The sequence below is a fragment of the Cebidichthys violaceus genome, unplaced genomic scaffold, assembly GCF_023349555.1.
Source record: "Cebidichthys violaceus isolate CVI_PGR_0920_01 unplaced genomic scaffold, fCebVio1.0.p SCAF_250, whole genome shotgun sequence".
In the NCBI taxonomy this organism is placed as follows: domain Eukaryota; kingdom Metazoa; phylum Chordata; class Actinopteri; order Perciformes; family Stichaeidae; genus Cebidichthys; species Cebidichthys violaceus.
Genome location: NW_027176429.1, coordinates 24,186 through 46,201, shown reverse-complemented (window position 1 = coordinate 46,201; position 22,016 = coordinate 24,186). Strand labels below are relative to the sequence as shown.

The window sequence follows — 22,016 nt, the reverse complement described above, 5'->3', positions numbered from 1 at the left end:
CTGAATCACTGAAGATGAAGGGAATAATAATAAACTGAGAGTCTTTGTAGCTGAGCTAGTGACCATAGATGTGATTTATCTCGCTTGGTTTTCATGAAGACGTTCAACAGACAGCTGCTGTGACGATCACACTGAACACAACGGGAGTGGAATGTTAAAAAAGAAAAGAAATACTCACAACAACGTGCCAAAGAGAACAACAGCAGCTGCACAGTTCCTCGTGATGAAACGACTCAACAACACAGACTGAAGGACGCTAAGCAGACACTAAAAGGAACGTGAAGCCATTGTACTCGACTGCATTTTATTAGACGTCGTTTCTGTTATTTAGTTTACGGTCAGAACATGAACTCCACCACGCAGCCCTGAAGCGCTGCGCTGAGTGAATGCCTGTCAGCTTTCATGAGGCATATATATGACGCTTACATCATTTCTGACAAGGCGGTGGGACGTTGTCACTTTATTGAGAAACAAATATGGAAGAGCTCGAGGGAAGTGCCTTCCTTCCTCCCGTAGCGTAACGCTGCTGAAGGTGTCGACTCATTGGATCCAACTTTATCATTTTACTGCAACAGGAGCTCTTCAAAAGTCTCCAACCAATGGCATTATGGAAACGTGTCGGCAGATGATCATTCAGGCAGGGTTTCAGATTGTTCATGGAAAGCCCTGAGAAGACAGGTTAGAACAACACTAAACCTGGTTTAAACCTGGTTTGATCCAAACAGTGTTTATGTGTTTATGACTCAAACACTCAGTGGGATTTGGCAGCAACTAGCGGTGAGGTTGCACATCTCAACAAACTGAAACTTCTCCCGTCTCTATCTAGTGCCAGTGTTTGGCTTTGTCCGCTCTGGGTTACCGTAGCAACATGGCGGGCGGCTCCGTGAAGAGGACTCATTCTGAGGCAACAAGAACACGACGGTTCTCATCCTCAGGTGATTAAACCCTGAAGAGAACAGACTCAGATATGTTACAGTATTGTGTACAGTGGTGAAGGGAACCCTGAAGAACCATGAAGAAATGTTGGTACATTATTAATTATCTTTCGCATCGTGGCTCTGAACTATTTTCCTTTTTCAATTCATTGTATTTAAAACATGTACAGTTTTATGTTTGATCCGATTCTTCTGATTTAATTGACATACAATACGTGTACTTTGTGTTTAAGTTAACCAGAGTGGAAACCTCACCGCTGAGCCCCCAGAGTCTCTGTGGAACCCTGCTGGACGCTTTCAAAAGATATTTCAATTCATGATATTACTCCTCACTAAAAAGAGGTTTGATGTGCCGCTGCTCTGGCCTCTGTTCTGAGTCCTGTGAGTCTGGGGGCGACGTGGGGACAGAAGAAAGGTTTGAGCCGAGCACAGAGAAGGGGGGGGGGGGGGGTCATTTAGATCAGAAAGGGTTTAATATCCACAACTTCCAATGAAAAGCCAGTCGCAACCACCCCCCCCTCCCCGCTACACCAGCAACAGGCGATGAACCCGTCTCACACTCAGAGACACAGGTAGGCGCTGGTCAGCAGGCTGCCTGAATGAGGCATTTACAGAAAGAAATAGATGCTGAATTCTAGTCATGAATTCCACTCTATTGTAGCGCTCTCCACCGCTCTCTGAGCACAAAGGAGAAGAAGAAAGGCCATTACTCAGGATCCTCTCCATGACAGAAGCCCGCATGTTCTACAGGTGAACCGTCAGCGCCGAGGGGAACAAGAAGAGAACCGTCGTTTCTCTGCTTCTTTGTGTTCCCGTCCGACTCGTCGATCAAGCGCTTGTTTTCTGTGATTGTTCTGCATAACTTCAAACATGTAGAGGGCGGCGCTGCAGCGACTCGCTCAGCACAGTGAGGTCCAGACGGACGAGTACAGATCCTGATCCTGATCGACGGGGAGAACCAGGACTCCTCAAACAACACTGGTGATGAAGAGAGCGGCCGACTGCCCCCCCCCCCACCCCCCACCACACACACACACACACACACACACACACACACACACACCCCAGTAGAGATTGTGCTAATGTTCTATTTTCTCTTCACATTCATTATTGAGTTAGATGGTGAGCTCTCTGTGAGTCGCACTGACAGAAACAGAACAAAGGGTGTGTGTGTGTGTGTGTGTGTGTGTGTGTGTGTGTGTGTGTGTGTGGGTGTGTGTATATATATATATATATATATATATATATATATATATTATATATATATAAACAACAGATTCTGTGAGGAGAGTTGACATAATAGTCACAATATGTTTGACGAACACATAATTCAAATGGGACAAATAATTATCTTGACATAGTAGTTGATTAATTACATTTGGACAGTTTGGATGATATATGTTGTATCACATCCACGCTGTGTTATTGATGTTTATTTGTTGTATGTAAATTGATTTCATTTGCTACCATTCATTGGTTCACATGTTAAAGACGGTCAGTCGTTCTGACGGCGCTGACACAGCCCAGTGAGGGTCGATGGTACGGGTCTGCTGGTGAAAGCTCTGAATACAGATGGAGAGCACCAACGTACCGCTGGACTTCATTATTCTCCACTTCTGACTCGCCCGTCAAGACGAACAATGAAACTTAAAGGCCAGAAAAGAACGGAAATGTCAAACTACACATCTGTGTCTCACGCCAACAAACGGAGCTTTCTGTGAAATAAGTAAATAAGACGGGCTTTATGAACTGATGATAACACGAGGACGTAATGCCATGACGATGAAGACTAACCAAACAAGTGGAAACCCAATCCAGAGGTAGCGTGCAAGAGAGCTTAAATAAAGAGAAAGCAGCAGCAGATCGTCGCTCATGTGAAATAGATTCAAGGATCATGATCCGCTTAAGTCGACCCGAAGAGACCAGGTCACATGAAATGACATGTCGATGTTGTTTAAGGTTTTGGTTAAATAGAGATAAAGTAACACGTCTCATCTTGGGCTTCAAGTCATAGAATCAATGATCAGTTATTGTTGACCCAGTAGGATGTCTTCACTGGGCCCGTGTGAATGAGGTTCACTACACCGGGTTCCTTCACAGCCATGGCAAACAGCCGGACATTATAAATGACTCACATCTCAGGAGGTGTGAGCTGAGGCCTCGGGCGGCTCAGACAGAACTCCACATTGGTCATCAGGACCGCTGACGTTGACTCTTTTTTTTTTTTGAGTAATGAGGATTTCCGACAGGCCCGTGATGAAGCACCATCGCACAGCTGCGAGCGAGCCGAGCCAACCGCGGAATACGGTCTCATACCTGTGAGGTACTCCGGGTCGGGGACGGGGTCCGACAGCTCCTCGTGGCACTGGACCTCCGTTGGCACCGACGCCACCGCCATGCCGTCTGGGAGCTGCTGCTCGATGCCGCGGGCAAAGTTCTTCTGCCTGATGTGAAGAGACGGGAGAGAACGGGAGGTCCGGTTCAGAGACAGAAATACTCATCCAGACAAAGGGAGGGAGGGGAGGACTCCACACGCAAAGAGGAAAGGATGCATAGAAGGAAACGAACGGGGAGGAACAGGGAGGAACAGGGAGGAACAGTGATGAACGGGAGCTAAGAAACAAAGGGAGTGAGGGTAGCGGGACAAAAGGACCAAAGGACCAAAGGACAAAAGGACAAAAGGACTACATTTACAGAATACGCTTCAGACCAGCTCTTTTACTGTCACCTTTTTTTAATCCGAGGTTAATAAAGCAGGAAACAAAACAATCTTTACTCTTCATAATATTCAATCTGAAGGCTCTACTGTACCGGACTCACACAGTCCTCTGATGTTAAGAACATGAGCATCTCAAGCAAACATATAATAAAACATCGTTATCGTCTGTCAGCCCATTTCATGGAATGTGTTTGGTGTTTCTATAACTGTCTATATTTGGGGTCACTAAGAGGCGGACCGCGATCCGGAACCGGATCCTGTTGTATCTGGACCCTGGACCTACAACCGATAGATGATAGAGAATTATTACATTTTGATGGAGCGCACACAGAGGAGACGAGACGAGAGACCAAGTGTTTAGAGTAGTACACGAGTCAGAGAAGATATCTCACATGATGTTCTCCAAAGAGAACCCAGTATGATCAGGATCCATGTCACCAGAGAGAGTAGAGCTCAAACAAGTATCAGAAGGTAATAATACAATATTGTGACTTTACACCTGAATGAAGTGAATGTAAAGCTGCAGGATAAAGACGTCCCTCTACAGCTTTCTGTCCTGTACTTTGAATCCAGCCCTCATTTATTATTAGACTGTGAATTATTTATAATTCATCCAGTTCAGTTTGAAATCTGACAAAACATGTTGAGATGTTATTCAATCGAACGTTCTTCATTTGAAATGACAGTCACTTGTTGACTACATACAGACGTTAAGACTTCAATATATGTGGGACTAAATCATAGAAGAAGTGAGACGTCACTGTGATGTTCTGCACCTTTGATGAGGAGACTCTAACTGGACCTCGTTGAATTTGAATTAAATACAGCCGTTATTGTTGTTCAGCCTCTTTTTGTTGTCACTTTTGTGTGTCTTTGTAGTCGTTACGCATCTCTCTGTGGTTCTGTGTCTCTCTGTGGGTCTGTGTCTTTGTGGTTCTGTGTCTCTCTGTGGTTCTGTGTTCCTGTTTCTTTGCATCTCTTTGTGGTTCTGTGTTCCTGTTTCTTTGCATCTCTTTGTGGTTTTGAGTCTCTTTGTGGTTCTGTGTCTCTGTTTCTTTGCATCTCTTTGTGGTTCTGTGTCTCTTTGTGGTTCTGTGTCTCTGTTTCTTTGCATCTCTTTGTGGTTCTGTGTCTCTTTGTGGTTCTGTGTCTCTCTGTGGTTCTGTGTTCCTGTTTCTTTGCATCTCTTTGTGGTTCTGTGTCTCTGTTTCTTTGCATCTCTTTGTAGTTGCTTTGGTCTACTTGTAGTCTTTTTGAGTTGTGTGTCTTTGTGCTGAACTATACCGTGAACCCTTGATGGTTTAAACGTACGTGTGACAAACCAACATCTGGATGCTGTAAACAGCCACAGTGGTACGTAATGATCATGTGCTCCAACTCTAAGGAAACTTTTGAAATGTCGCAATAAAACCCAGAATTAGGTTCAGACGTTTCCATCGTCTGGTTTGGAGCGAGAAACATCTGGAGTGTAGTTCGGTCAGAAGTTGGCTGTAGTCCAGCAGTAGATGGAGACGTAGAGGTCGTGACCCTTTCCCCACGTTTGACACCAATAACTCATCATATCACCAAATAAACAACCAACTTCATCCAAGTCTGGTCTTCAGCTCTGACAGTGTTTACTACGACCAACAAACAACAACGCTGTTTAAACTTCATTTATAGAACATGTAGATATTGTATATTAAAACTCCCCTTTAACCTCTGGATGTATGAATATTCAGTAACATGTTTTCTCCAAAGACATGACCTCAGAATAATAACTTTAATGAAAGGTTGTGTGGACAGACAGAAGGTGAAACAGGATGAATGACTGAGGATGAATGACTGAGGGTGAATGACTGAGGGTGAATGACTGAGGGTGAATGACTGAGGGTGAATGACGGAGGGTGAATGACTGAGGATGAATGATGGAGGATGAATGACTGAGGATGAATGACTGAGGATGAATGACTGAGGATGAATGACGGAGGATGAATGACTGAGGATGAAGACTGAGGATGAATGACTGAGGATGAATGACTCAGGATGAAGACTGAGGATGAATGACGGAGGATGAATGACGGAGGATGAATGACTGAGGATGAATGACGGAGGATGAATAACTGAGGATGAATGACGGAGGATGAATGACTGAGGATGAAGACTGAGGATGAATGACTGAGGATGAAGACTGAGGATGAATGACTGAGGATGAATGACGGAGGATGAATGACGGAGGATGAATGACGGAGGATGAATGACTGAGGATGAATGACTGAGGATGAAGACTGAGGATGAATGACGGAGGATGAATGATGGAGGATGAATGACTGAGGATGAATGATGGAGGATGAATGACGGAGGATGAATGACGGAGGATGAATGACTGAGGATGAATGACTGAGGGTGAATGACGGAGGATAAATGACTGAGGATGAATGACTGAGGATGAATGACTGAGGATGAAGACTGAGGATGAATGACTGAGGATGAATGACTCAGGATGAAGACTGAGGATGAATGACGGAGGATGAATGACGGAGGATGAATGACTGAGGATGAATGACGGAGGATGAATGACTGAGGATGAATGACGGAGGATGAATGACGGAGGATGAATGACTGAGGATGAATGACGGAGGATGAATGATGGAGGATGAATGACTGAGGATGAATGCAGGCTGGAAGCACAGAATAATCTGAATATGAGCTTCTCGTCTGTGTGAATACCTTCTGCCAGTCGTTAAGGTGAATGGATACGTAGTAACAATGATGCAGCAGAGAGACGGAGGGTCTCATGAAGCACGCCGTGTTTCATCGTTTCATCAGAGCGACTCTTTGCTGAACTCGCTCCGTTCCCTCATCACACTTCGTCTCGATGCCGTTTGGGCTCACAACAAGGTTCCACGACGGAACCGCTTCACTACGTCAGGCGTCTCGAGGCCGAAGCTGATGACGACACGTCTGTTTGACTCCTGAGAGGATCCTCCAGTCATTTTAAATGCACAAAGCCAGAACTCATTCTTTGATTTGTATTAAGGCTACAACATAAAAACAATCGCACACATTCCACATATTCTCGTCTTTTAAAGTTTACGACCACAAACAAGTGAAACGACAGTCAGAGGTAGCAGAACCGGAGCAACATGAGCATTCCTTTAGCTCCTCTTTGTACAGAAGACGTGAGACGAAAGACATGCTTTCTACATCTGATCCTATGTTCTTCTCTTTATACCCGTTTCATATGAAAACATACATTTAAGGAAGGAAGATCATCCTCTGAAACCTTTTTTCACACGTTAGCCGCCATGCTGACGTTACCGGGTTAGTAACTCCTTCTTTGGATCTGTGGATGTGGTCCTAGTGAACTTCTGGACCTCAGTGTTGGTCCACTTGTCTGTAAATTAAATATATAAATGAAAATAAAGACGTAGCTGGTGATGGAGCAGAACCAACCTTAAGCACTCCATCGTTCAGCCGTAGCCCAGAACCCTTCAGCTACCGGCACCGCCGGTTCTGTACCGGAGTCCACCACCGGGACACACGCCGAGTCCAAACGTCTCTGGATGAACGGTGTCGTACGTTTTACTCTCACATTTCTAACAACGTCCAGGATGCTGAGAATATTCCATCAACCACATCTGATGCGACCTCCAGCTGCTCAATAAGCATGAATGATTGTTTTTCAGACTCTTCTATTAAATATGTGAGATAAAACTACACAACAGCAGCTGTTAAACACCTTAAAAAGGGTCAGAAACTTCCCTCTGCGTAACGTTCCAGCTGATTCCTGCAGTTTGTTCCGGGCCAGAGCTTTGAAAAATAAAAAAATAAAAAGGATATGCAATTATTTTCAAATCAGAAAACTGTTGCTTTTGGGAAAGTCACAGCGTGAGAACAGCAGAAGCCACCGGCGGCAGTAGAAACGGCGCTGGAGCCGTCGAGTCAAACGCGATCATTGAACTGACGTTCCCTTTCACTGGGGGGGGGGGGGGGGGGGGGTATTAAGGAGCGATATTGGGACGAATCACAACGCATGAAACTGTACAGATTAAGGACTAGAAGTGTGTGAGCGCACACACACACACACACACACACACACACACACACACACACACACACACACACAGACAGACAGACAGACAGACACACACACAGTAACACAGACAGACAGACAGACAGACAGACAGACAAACACACACGGACACACAGACAGACAGACAGACAGACAGACAGACAGACAGACAGACAGACAGACAGACGTCTGCAGGCAGCATAAACCATCACAGCCTCATTTCAGCTCCCGCAGCCTGTTGATGCAGAAACATCCGTTTGCATAACTACATTTATTCATACTTATTAATCCTTCAATGACGGCAGAGAAGCAGTGGACTAGGCTCTCACAGCACCGGACCGCTACCCAGGTGGGTCTCGTCCAGCGTTTGAAAAATAAAGCGGCTTAATATGAAGGTACACCACAGAATACTGTCATCTGTTATTCCATGTAGTCGTGAACGAGCAGCTATAACGACCACGAGGAGAGGAAGGTGAAGAGAAGCTGGTGCTGCTGGTACCGCTAACGTGGGTCTGTGTGTTCAGCTGAGCTACACTAGAGGTTATGATGTTCTGAAGAGATCAGTGATCCGTTCTGCCCACACTGTTCACCGGGACGTTTACTGGGAGTGATGTACTGCAGCCCTTGAGCCTTATATATACTCTTTATTTGGACCGGTGCGCTCTGATTAACTCGGCCTGTGGTCACAACACACCGGTCATAATTCAGCTTGAATGGAAACTCAACTTCTGGACTGAGCTCCTGGTGCTTTTTATCCACCGATTAAAGTCAAATACAAAACCAGCTGTAATAATAATAATAAACTGTGTGTGCTGTGGATCTAATGTATGCCGATGTGAAGAGAGGATTTCATGAAGTGACTAATGCATATTTTAATAAACGTTGGTGTTCTGATACCATGTAGGGTTATAAAATATATTAAAACAGTCTCTCTCACACACACACACACACACACACACACACACACACACACACACACACACACACACACACACACACACTCTCTTTGTCTTTCTGATCTTTGTGGTTGGAATATGTTTCTGAATGTATTACAAAGTTATGTGGTTGGAAAAAAAAGTTAAAGAAATAAACGGTAAAAGAAATAGAAGTGATATTTTACAGAGCAGGCTACAAAATAATAACAACCAGTGACATTGTTTGAGTTGGCTGTTTGCCAGTGTTTCACTTTAAGGTTTCATCTCTCACTATATATATACAAATATATATATATATATCATATCTATCTCATCATATCACAGCTATCTCTAGATTAACAGTGTCTGCTCGCTGCACATTCTCTTCTCACTCACAGTTTTAGTTTTAGTTGAGTTTTAAAGGCGGACGGATGTTTTGTGTTCACGTCCTTTATGCATCTGGTCTCTGGAGTCACACTATGTGGAATACATAACAGTAATATACAGTGTATATACATAACAGTAATATACAGTGTATATACATAACAGCAATACACAGTGTATATACATAACAGTAATATACAGTGTATATACATAACGTAGTTCTATCCTCAACTGGCTCTGAACAGGTTGTGTCTACATGTGAGTCATCTCTCATGGAATACAGTTTCCATGGTTGATTTTGTCGGATGACAACATGTAACATTTAACGGCCATCTGGCTCCGCGCCGCTGCAATAATTCATTTTCCTAGAGTGAAACCTCGCTCACAGTTCAAGGAACTTTGGTTGAACCGCCAGAAGTTGTAGAGAGCCGAGGTGAAGACGCCACCTGCTTCTTTGGAACGAGACGAAACACAAGGACGCTTTTGATTAACAACCCCGATCACTGGCTTCTGCTCCCCACAGGGTGATCCCCCGATTCTGCAACCCTCTCACACATTTCATATTTTAATTAACCGAGTCAATGATGGCATTCCTCCTGAGGGGGGGGGGGGAGGTACATTAAGCTGAGGTGAGCCAAAAAAAGGAAGAGGAAAAAGAAATAATGGCCGCACAAAGTAGTTTGGGTGGAGAGGTTGTCAGGTGGTCTTATTCATTGATCCAGGAGAGAACAAAGGGCACTAAAATATTCATTAAAAGCTGCTCTGAGCTCGTCAGGTGAGGGAGGAGGAGAGAGGAGGAGAGGAGAGGACGGTGTAAGGAGTAATGAGGAGGTTAGCTTTTAACATCTCATTACTGGAGTCCTCCGGCTCCCACCGAGACAGGAAGACAGAGACCCCGTCACCGAGCGCTGGAAGATGAATCCGGATCAGCGCTCCCGAGGTGTCGCGGCGGTGGCGCCTCCATCCCGGGCCACCGCCGCTCATATCCCAGGAGGTTTGCCGCCACTGACTCCAACTTGGTAGGAAATCAAATGAAGAAGCCGCGCCACGAAAAAAACAAATGGCCACAACAAGCGAGGGGAAGCCGTGCCGGGGAAGGGGGGGGGGGGTCAGCGTGTCCAGCAGCCATGAGCTGTTTTAAAGTGCGTCAGCCAGTTGTCACGGTGACACAGTGCTGTGTGGACTGCTGTTTCAAAGCCTCGAGTTTGGCATGTTGACTGTCGCCATCTTGGTTTTGTGACGTCGCCATCTTGTTTTTTTGCAACTAAAAGTGAGTGGGTGGAGCTAAGTAATCAACCTAGTTAGAAGTTAGAAGACTAACACACAACAGACCAGACAACGCCATGGTAACAACCTGTCAATCAGCGTGTAGCCCCGCCCCTAAAGCATCCCCTGCTTCATGGTGTGTTTGACTCTAAATGGAGCATAATGTACTAAATGAACATCATGCTGTATTGAAGAAGACTGTAAACTAGAGATTGAGACCATAAACTCATGTTTACAATGTTTACTGAGGGAATAAATCAAGAGAGAAGTAGAGTCATTTTAGACTAGACTTCTATACAACCAGAGGAGTCGCCCCCTGGAGGACACTAGAGAGAATGCAGCTTTAAAGCACTTCATCATTGGCTTCACGTTTCAGAACCAGAGGCTGTGGCTTGGTCTGTATGTGTTGGTGTGAATACCTGAGCTCTACTTGTCTACCTGTGAGCATGTTGCCACTGGACACCTGCTCACACCGCTTGCTGCTTCCCTTTTATTCTCTCTAGTCTCTCTCTCTCTCTCTCTCTCTCTCTCTCTCTCTCTCTCTCGTTGTTCCAGACAGAACAAATACCAAACCCTAGCAGGGCCCACGGAGAAGACCCATTTAACTTCCCCTCCATGCAGGTCTCCCCCCCCACAGATAAATAAAACATTAGTGGTGAAATCTCTCACCTGGAGGGATTGTTTCTACCTTTCTGTGACACGGAGGAGCTTCAGAAGAAGTGAAAGTAAAGCATGTTTTAGTAAAGAGGAGTGTGGAGGAAGAGGAACACAACAAACCTCCACTGATGGTTACACAATATTCAAATGTGACTTTTCATCACCACTGACTGACGGAGACAGATGCTTTGCGCCACTGCAGAGCAGCGGGGGAGGGGCTTTTGTAGAAGTGCCAGTGAGCATCACATGAAGGGTTCCTTACTGTCCTCCCTCCCTCTCACCCGCTTTCACTCAAGGGCAAAGCGTACATCTAAAGAGGGTCTGGGAGGACAGAGGCTCTCGCTCGCATAACAGGCAGTGACTAAGTCACTGCCTGTTGAAGGCGGCGCAGAGCAACTCGCTGTGAGATTAAACTGAATTTCCTAAAGTTTTCTACAGCTTGTTTTTCTGCCGAGAGGTCATTTGACAGCTGCAGCGTCGGTTTAACCAGCAGGTCTCATGTGAACCCTTTGGTCCTCAGCGGTGGTCTAGAGGACGGAGAGGGAGAGATCTTCTCACAGGAGAACTGCATTTGAGCCAATGAATCTACTGAGCAGCATTTAAACAAGGGGGCACAGAAACTCTCCCTTTTCTTCTGTTTGAAGAGTGCTTCAGCAATTTATTTGATGGCTCTTAAAAGAGACAGGTTTCCTATTCCTCAGAAGGTCAGAGTCCATGTAGCAGACCATCTGACTTTTAGTCCCACGTATGGGTGAAGCTACACTAAGGCTGGATCCTACATTTACCATAATTAGTCGGCTCCACTTTCAACCCAATTGCAATTTTGCTAAAATATTCACACATCTACTGGGAGCGACATCTCTTTCTGTTAGGAAAGCCTTAATTATTAGGAATGGATCGCAAATATCAAAAACGGAACAGAATTTGCAACAAATTTGATAAAAATGTGGTCATAACTTAACCCTACCCATAATGCAACACAATAGGACCCTCCCTGCCTGGTAAATGGCCAAATATGTCACACTTGTAACCCAGGGTTACGGTGTCCATGGTTCCATGTGAGTTTAGTTGAATAAATAAATCGTGGACCGGGTTCTTCTCTGACTGAACTCCTGACGGATCTTCTTTAACTTTTCTTCATTTTACGTCCCGTCGTTCGTCTGGTCTTCACTTTGAGCACGCCGGCTCCTGGTCAGTTTTAATTCATTTGCTGCCATCTCATATAATTAGGCCTTGCATTAACCATGCCTCCCAAAAGAGTAGCCTTCCTCTTCCACCGCCTCATCATCATCATCATCATCATCTGCACAGGAAGCGTTTGGTATTCTTCAAAGTCTGCCTCAGACCCGCTGTTCATTCACAAGCACTCCCAAATGATCTCTCTCTCTCTCTCTCTCTCTCTCTCTCTCTCTCTCTCTCTCTCTCTCTCTCTCTGGGGGAGTTGCCTGCGGTTGGTGGAATCCACGCTCGGACAAAATTAAATTCCTGGACCGCAGACGACTTTGCTGACCTTCTGGCTTCCTGAGTTCAGTGGGAATGATTGCAGCATGCGGACAGCAATAATTAACCAGCTTCAAAGCACTCTACCATCCAACCATCCAACCATCCACATCCAACCACGTGCAAACCATGGAAGGAACTCGACATACATTGGGACCCATGTGGCTAGTTATTCCATAAGCCTCTCCAAAGAGGTCAGCTTGTTTCTTTGCTATCTGTCCTCAGAGTGTTTGTTGTATGAAGGACAGAGGATCACTCTTCTTCTTTCATTGACATGAAATCTAAGTCTGTTCCACATAATGAAATAACCTTTAATGACACTGATTCATCCTGATACTCTACTACCTCCTGATTGCTCCTGATTGTCACGTCTTTGTGTCCGGTGATGACCGGCGCTCCTCTTGAGGGGGGCCTCAGGGTTCAATTCTCTGACCCATTTTATTGTCTATATTCATGCCTGTATTAGGACACTTGATCCGTGTGTTTCATCGCTGCTACGCTGATGCTACACAACTTTAATTTGGTCTGACTGAGATTAGTAATCGTCTCAAAAAGCTTTTTAATTAAATCACAGCAGAAGTGAAGTCCGGCTTTTGCCCCTCTGTTTATTGGCCACTGACCAAAAGTTGAAGCGTCAGCTGAAATTTTGAAGCATGTGAAGACAGTTATGCAGCGCGGCTACTTTCACCAGATCCTCCTCCTCCTCCTCCTCCTCCTCCTCCTCCTCAGTTTGTCTGAACAAAGCTATCTTCACCTCGTTCAGTCTCCCGTGGAGTCAGGTCAGCAGCCTCTCTTGGGTGTGTTCAGTCACAGCTCTATCTTCTGAGGGTTTGTGCTTCAGTTCTGTCCCTATTTTGAGCTTGTATTGTCTTGTCATAATTGCACTCTTTTCTCCTGCGGTGAAGTTTGTGTTGTTAATGTTTTATTACTGTGATTTAAACCATATGAACCTTGGAGTGGACTGAACACCTTTTGAACACACAGTCTCTCACGCTCCACTCAAACACTGCGTGTGTTTACCTGAAGGTGGCCTTGAGGATCTGTCCGGAGGTGCTCTCTTTGGTGTGGTTGTTGTATCCGTAGAAAAGGTCTCCGAACACGGTCTGGTTGGCGGGGATGTCCGCCGCCTCGGCGCAGTCGATCCCCTCGGTGCAGGCCTCGGACAGCGGCAGGCAAGACCTCCCGTCTGGACCGCGCTTGTAGTCCTCAATGCACCTGAAGAGACAGCGGCTCAAGTCAGTGACGTGGTTCTGTTTAAGTAGAAGTCAAATGTAAATGAATAAAAGACAACAACAAGCAGCAGCATTCTAATTCATCCTTTCATGGAAACAATAAATTATACATCTGTTGGTTCAAATGTGTCTTCTTTAACTGCTCTCTTGTAATAGAGGAAATAATACTTTGTCATGAAAACCGTTTTTCCATAACATTCAGCATTAATCACCAACCCATGTGATGAATATGGATAGAGACATTACACTGTAACACGCCTGCTAGCAGCGCTCACTGATTGATTTCAACCTTGTGACTGAACGTTAGTCTGAGATATCGTCGACTGAGTTCAACATATGCACAACTCAGACCTCACAACTCAACGGTGGAGAACCGGCTAAATCAATTCTCAACCGGCACAAAATCCTCCATCTAAAAAAAAAAAGAGAGAAACACAAGTCGTCTCAAGGCTCCTTCATATTGATGATGTTTTGACATCTCGCTGTAGAACGTTCTGTGAAATGAGTCAAAGGCAGAAGAAGGAGCGGAGAAAAATGGAGTTTGAGTGTTAAAGAGAAAAGAAACTGTCAGGGATTTAGCTGAGAGAATCCCCCCTCCCTCCCTCCCTCCCTCCTTCCTTCCTGCCTCCTTCCCTCCTCCCTTCCTCCCTCCCTCCCTAATGTCTCAAAGCTTCTGCAGGTCTCCAGTTGGACCACTAGAGGATTTAGCCACATCTGCACAGTGGAGAGTGACGACATGCCTGCATACATGCCGGTTAATGTAAAGAGGAACGCCACAAACAGCAGCTTGTTGTGTTCCATTAGAATCGGCTGCTTCCAGGGTCTCCTGTAGACCACCTTCAGATGAAAGCTGCTGAACTGGGTCGGTCTAATCAGAACCTCTGCTTGGATCGAGTTAGACGGCAGGAATTCATGTGAGACCTCCACAACTCTGATGAAAACATAACGGAGGGGGAGGAGGATGTTACTCAGTCCGTGCATGTCCTCAGTCCCAGAGAAGAAGTGTAATCAGATTACTATATGAGAACAGCAGCATGTGTGCCGGCTCTAGATTACATGAAGCAGGTCTCCACGTATCCAATCCAACCATCATCTAACGGACCTGTATAGTGTACTGACAGACCTTTAGTTCAGGTTTCACAGGTTTCTAAGGCCGATTATAAAGAAACGCAGCAAAGCGTTAACAAAGGATCCAGTCTGCAGAGTAGTTCACCTGACAACCATACAAAGTTAACTTCATGAGACGCATTATGTTTCTGGACCGGTTCTATAATCTTAATCAAATATCAAAGGTGCTGCTCACAGCCTGTGTTCCACACTCTGATCCACCTCGTAGAATCTGCTCATGCATACTGGAGCTTAACACAACACAGACGGAGGAATGGACTTGTCTCTATAGAGAGAGCCCTTCTATGGTGTGATGGTTCCACCCAGAACCTTCTCTGCAGGTGCCAATCACAACCTTTCCCCCTTCACGTTCTCTGCAGAACCCACCCAGGGCGTGCTGCTGAGGAACCCTTTAAGAAGGACCCTTTGTAGGACATATTCTAAAAACACAAATCCAAGAGTAAAACCTATGAACTGATCATTATGCCTGATGTGCGATGAGGGTGCTGCAGGACCCTCGTCACCCCTACTTCCTGCTCCCAGGCCTGTCAGCCGGAACCACCTGAAGATCAACCATCTGAAGATCAACCACCTGAAGATCAACCACCTGAAGATCAACCACCTGAAGATCTACCACCTGAAGATCAACCACCTGAAGATCAACCACCTGAAGACCAACCACCTGAAGATCTACCACCTGAAGACCAACCACCTGAAGATCAACCACCTGAAGATCAACCACCTGAAGACCAACCACCTGAAGACCAACCACCTGAAGACCAACCACCTGAAGATCAACCACCTGAAGATCAACCACCTGAAGACCAACCACCTGAAGATCAACCACCTGAAGATCAACCACCTGAAGACCAACCACCTGAAGATCAACCACCTGAAGATCAACCACCTGAAGATCAACCACCTGAAAATCCCTCCCTGCACCAACTCTAAAGGAGACTTTCTCACTAATGGTCCGTTTGCTTTGTCCAAACCAGTGTGACACTGATGCATGTTTCATTTGGTCTGAACAGGGAAAGAAAATGCATTCCATTCACCCCTAATAGACCAGTGTGTGTGTGTGTGTGTGTGTGTATATATATATGGATCTCTGCATTGAATCACAGCGGTGGACGTGAGCAGGGAGTGAATGGAGCACACACTCAGCTCCAGCTGCTCTTCACAGGATGATTCTATCAGGGTCACTGACCGTTGGACGGCCTTAGCTACAGGCCGCTGTGTGAAGACTCACGAGGATGTCGAGCATTGATGTTGATCATATAGTATTTCATACAGGATCTATGTATGAAATGTCACTGGAGATGGCGAGAGAAGAGAAGTGACCTGGAAAGAGGTGCAGGGCACCGGGCTCACTGGACGCTGTGATGAGCACGAGGAAGATGAGGAAGATGAGGATGAGAGAGCCAGGATGTTGTTCACAGCAGGTGGCTTTTGTAAAGACTAATTGTTGTGTTGTTGTGGATTCTTTCACATTGAGTTGGTGGAGGACAGTGACACAAACAGTGAAGTCACATGACATGCTAGTCAGTGAACTGTAAGGTGAGCCATCATTCCCGGACTAAGAGGCGTTGACCCTGAACAGAGGAGAGTTCTGGTTCTGACTGCAGATGGAACGAAGCTGGTTTTGAAGCGAGATGTATTGGTTGATGTGGACCTGTAGGACCTTCAAGAGGAGAGCAGCGGGACGAGGAGGTGGGCCGGCTGGTTCAGCTTCATTGGAGGCACAGGTACATTTTCTCAGTGTTGGTTTTAGAGTGCTGTGCTCTCAGTGCTCTCATCATCATCATCATCATCATCATCATCATCTTCATCACGTCAGAAGAAGGAATATGTTCTAGAAGAAGGCGGTCCAACCCTCCAGGAGAGTTCAGGGACCAAGGAGCACTGGAGCCACTCTAGAGGATCACGGTGGCTCAACTCCTTTCTAAGTTCTTCTGGGTTCTTCTCTCTGTTGCAACAGTTGCAACCCTTTTTCAATAAAAAGTTTGAATAGAGTCACACAGGCAGACCAACCAGGATCCTCCTGAACCAGAGCAGAGTCTGTCTGGTTAATCACTGTATTTCCTAAAATACTGTAAGATATGTTATTAAGGTTTCCTTTAAGCAAAATACTCACAGATATGTATTCATCTTTATTAAATAAGAAAGGAGTGAATCTGGTCTGTGCTGTAATAAAGTTCAGACTACACTAGGGCGTACATTTTGAATATATATATATATATATATATATATATATATATAGTGTTTATTATATTAGTTGGTTGATGTTTTTATCTGCAATGTGAAAGCACCAGAAACAGACTAAAGTCCTGCAGTCTGTGTGCTTCTATGCAGATAGTCCTGGACATGATTATTATGATTATTATTATGATGATGATTATTTAGTCTTTTACATTAAAGACTTGTTTTGAGAACTGTGGACAGTTATCTTGTGAGTTAAAACTTAAATGACGACACTTGACAATAACTTTGACAACTCCATTGATGTTTGTTATGCTGCTCTTCTTTGTTACATGTAATGATGTGAGTGATGGTACTGGTCGGCTTGGTTCTGAATTAAAAGGACTGTCAGTGGTGCGTGTGTTCTTTCTTACCCACAGAACATCTGGATGTTGTAGAGTGTCGGGTCATCCTCTAGAGGAGCCAGCTGCTGGAGACACAGCTGCTCACATCCTCCGTTGAAACCGTCGGAGCAGTCGATGCCGATGTGGTGGTCGTAGCACCCGGTCCCATCCTTCATAGGGCTCAGCCCTGGGGGGCACTGTGGGGGGTAGTGGGGTGGGACAAGTGTTTTTAAATGACTAATGTTAGCAATTACAGACTTTTACTACGTCCTTAGAGCTGCCACTTTAACACTAATCCCAGATGGGGCAGGTAAACAGACCCGGTAACATCTGTGCCACAGAATGCAAACAGTCAGGTTCCTGTTCCCATTAGTGCAGTCGGTGTGAGCGCCCATCTCAGTCGGTGTGAGCGCCCATCTCAGTCGGTGTGAGCGCCCATCTCAGTCTGTGTGAGCGCCCATCTCAGTCTGTGTGAGCGCCCATCTCAGTCTGTGTGAGCGCCCATCTCAGTCTGTGTGAGCACCCATCTCAGTCTGTGTGAGCGCCCATCTCAGTCTGTGTGAGCGCCCATCTCAGTCTGTGTGAGCGCCCATCTCAGTCTGTGTGAGCGCCCATCTCAGTCGGTGTGAGCACCCATCTCAGTCTGTGTGAGCGCCCATCTCAGTCTGTGTGAGCACCCATCTCAGTCTGTAGCGCTCAGAGCTCAGTCTGTAGCGCTCAGAGCTCAGTCTGTAGAGCTCAGAGCTCAGTCTGTAGCGCTCAGAGCTCAGTCTGTAGAGCTCAGAGCTCAGTCTGTAGCGCTCAGAGCTCAGTCTGTAGAGCTCAGAGCTCAGTCTGTAGCGCTCAGAGCTCAGTCTGTAGCGCTCAGAGCTCAGTCTGTAGCGCTCAGAGCTCAGTCTGTAGAGCTCAGAGCTCAGTCTGTAGCGCTCAGAGCTCAGTCTGTAGCGCTCAGAGCTCAGTCTGTAGAGCTCAGAGCTCAGTCTGTAGAGCTCAGAGCTCAGTCTGTAGCGCTCAGAGCTCAGTCTGTAGAGCTCAGAGCTCAGTCTGTAGCGCTCAGAGCTCAGTCTGTAGAGCTCAGAGCTCAGTCTGTAGCGCTCAGAGCTCAGTCTGTAGAGCTCAGAGCTCAGTCTGTAGCGCTCAGAGCTCAGTCTGTAGCGCTCAGAGCTCAGTCTGTAGAGCTCAGAGCTCAGTCTGTAACGCTCAGAGCTCAGTCTGTAGAGCTCAGAGCTCAGTCTGTAGAGCTCAGAGCTCAGTCTGTAGCGCTCAGAGCTCAGTCTGTAGCGCTCAGAGCTCAGTCTGTAGAGCTCAGAGCTCAGTCTGTAGCGCTCAGAGCTCAGTCTGTAGAGCTCAGAGCTCAGTCTGTAGCGCTCAGAGCTCAGTCTGTAGCGCTCAGAGCTCAGTCTGTAGAGCTCAGAGCTCAGTCTGTAGCGCTCAGAGCTCAGTCTGTAGCGCTCAGAGCTCAGTCTGTAGAGCTCAGAGCTCAGTCTGTAGCGCTCAGAGCTCAGTCTGTAGCGCTCAGAGCTCAGTCTGTAGCGCTGCACACACCAACATGTTTCATGTAAAACTCAGACGGGAAGTAACAGCAGGAGGCTGCAACAGACGGAGAACTAGAAACATAAAACTATATATAATATATATATTATATATATTATATAATATATATATATATATATATATATATATATATATATATAAACCTATGAGTACTGATACATACAGAATATTCATAAACTATAAATATGATAATGCATCGACTATTCAAGTCATTTATCAAGTCAGAGGCTGGTTTCACATTCTAAAATGTGATCTCATTTCATTCATTTATTCATTTTATTGAACCTTTTGAGATAATTCCTTTGAGATTTAAAATCTCATTTCAAAGAAGGTCCAACATAAAAACATTAAAATGAATTCACATAAACGAGATGACAGACGTAAAACTAGAAAGTGAACCAAAGAGTTGTAAAGAAAAGAAGCTGTGTAAGCAAAGTACAGCTGAGCCTGATGGAAGTACATTGATTTGATCATAAAAAACAAATTCAATATGTGACTTGATGACAGATTGAAAAGGTTCCATCCAAAGTCAGTGTAATCTGTGCTGTTTGTGAAGGAGAACATCTGTACAGAACAGTAGTAAGATTCACGAGCTGCCGTACATCCCATAGTAACCATAGTAACCATCAGGAGAGGACCACAGACTCTCCTCTCCGTCCACACGGCCATGAAACAGTCCGACTGCAGATATCCACGAGAAAACTCCATCACTGCTTTTCCATGTGTTATATTGTTGTGTCTTAATGCAGGCAGAGCGCTCTGCTACAGGTCCAGCTCTGCTCATTACACATGCAGCCACGCTCAGTAAATTCTGGACCGCATCGTCAACACTGCGCTCTCACAAAGGGAGCTTTTAACGCCTTATCTTGTGTATGTTGGAAGGAAAACAGCGTTTGCTTAGCACAAGACTGTTTACTGTGGAGCGGGAATGAAACGAAGAGTGATGAAACGGCAGACGGTCCGGTGTCATCTACAGCGAAACCCTTTAAACACAGGATGCTGGTTCTGGTTCTGGAGACACAACCCAGAGAGGACGGTCTTCTGGTTTGACATTCTGTAGTTTGGAACTGTGTGAAACAGCAAAGTGTTATCGACTAACTTCTAGACATCATGTTTAGTTCTCATGAAGACGAGGTTCTGACGTTTCTACGGACGCACGACTCCTCACTTGGTGCCGAGGTGATTCTAGAGAAGAGCTGTGAGACCCGACTTCACCCCGGCTCTCTCCTTCCTCCTCGCTCAGTTTTTCCTGAGCTCCATTTCTCAGAGACCTGTCAGGTCAAATTCACATTACGTTCTCTGTCAGCTATTACTTCAAAGGGACCTTTGATGGAGTGCATTTTAACAAGGCGCCGCAGCCTCAGAGCAGTGACTCTGCAGCAGGTTCAGGAGCTCTGAGGGACCAGCGACTAAGGAGTTCGTTCCTCACGGGGCCCACCTTCACATTTGAACTTACAGTATTTTTACTGGTTTCTACATATGTGCTTCGTATTAGTTCAGGCACAACACGGAGGCAGCTTTACTTGATTTGTATCAGCGTCTGAGCTTCTCTTTTCCACATTCAGAGGATTTTTGACAATTAAAAAAATCTTAAAACCCAGTTACAGTTAGTCCTAGGTGTGTGTTAGTTAGGTGAAATCTGTTAAGAGGTAGTCATTTCGTATCCATGTATAACTGAATGCACTGCATCTTTTATTTCATCTCCTGCTCATACTTCAACAGAAGCTCATCAGATGATCTCCCAGAGGTTAACAGGGACTATTTGAACCTGGCTTTGACAGGCTACTATATCGATGTGAAGTATGGAGCGCTTGCCACTGATGCTACTATACCTGCTGAGCTTGATGCATTGGTTTGCTCATTTCAGGGAAAGGCAGAGCCACCCGAATAAGTAGATCTTACTAGGATCTGTGGTCAACAGGCTTACATTTGACAACCAGAAAGCGATCCTACCATGCAAGCAAATCCACACGGCAAGAGTGGAAGACCGGTCAAAGGCCGGGGGGGTTAGGCAGGCTGACACAGCACTCAGAGCAAGGCAGGGAAGTCTGGGAAGCTGGAGAGCGATACACTAGGAGAGCAATTAAGGAAATGAAGAGCAGGTGATAAGGTGGGTGTGGTGATCAGGTGACTGGGGAGGGAAACAGCGAGGGCATCTGGTGGAGAGGTGGGGAACGACAGGTCAAGGAGAGGTCAGAGTAAATGCTGGGCCAAAGGGAACACAGAGGACGCAAGGCTGAAAGGGAGGCGGGGCCGGGGTACGGGGGCGGGGTACGGGGGTGGGGCCAGGGCCGGGGGCCGGGGGCCCTTTACGTTGCTAGATGTCACTACCGTACATTCACATCTGATCAGGTCTGTCCATTCTCATTGTGCAGTAGTGTGTAGAACCAATACACTGCATCACAAGTAACGCATATTTGTGATTTTGGGCTCCAGAAAATGAGTTGAAGTGAAGTGAATGGTCAGCCAGAGGCCTTCATTGAGAAGTTATTGATGTGGAGTTCATTTCTCTACTGGTATACTCCTTCATCATCATCTTCATCTTCTTCATGTACAGAGCCTGGTGCTACAAACTTTACGCAGCAATGAAAGTGTTTCTAACGGGAGCTGTTCAGTGTGCAGATCGATCAATTTGAATCCCGTTACATAATCCTCTGATACAGAACTCATCCTACTGAAAGCTGGACAGTGCTCATCATTTCATCATGTTGCTGTTTTTAGACAGTATACCGTGTGGATACCTTCAGCTTTAAAGCGCTCGATGATTGATCTAACGTAGAACTGCTCTGACGTCTCTACCTCAGAGAGTACAGACCTCTGGACCAGGTCTAGGTTTGTGACCGGTACAGAACGGGGACACGTGTTGAATGAGCGATCCCCGGTCTTGCTCCCTCGATAAACTGATATTGATTTCCTACACTGCGTCAGGGCCCATTGTGACAGATGATGCATCACCTGTAATGCAAAGAGCACACGAGTCTTTGAATCTCTCAACACATCGGAGTCTTCAAATCACTGCGGTGCGATCGATGCATGTGTGGAGATGTGGTGCAGGCTGAGAGGAATTTGTATCGACGGCGGTAAAGCTTGCCAACAACAGATAGCTCTAGAT

At 45.9% G+C, this 22,016-nt stretch overlaps 1 protein-coding gene across 1 annotated transcript in view; it reads right to left on the bottom strand.

Moving 5' to 3' along the window:
* The window catches only part of LOC137879740 (astrotactin-1-like), a gene marked incomplete at its 5' end in the record, with an annotated part of 65,929 nt that overhangs the window by 22,051 nt on the left and 21,862 nt on the right, over positions 1 to 22,016 (bottom strand). The window contains 3 exons of the mRNA XM_068720645.1: positions 3,252 to 3,379; positions 13,450 to 13,644; positions 17,381 to 17,547. Coding sequence (XP_068576746.1) covers positions 3,252 to 3,379; positions 13,450 to 13,644; positions 17,381 to 17,547 — 490 coding nt within the window. The remainder of the gene's footprint in view (positions 1 to 3,251; positions 3,380 to 13,449; positions 13,645 to 17,380; positions 17,548 to 22,016) is intronic.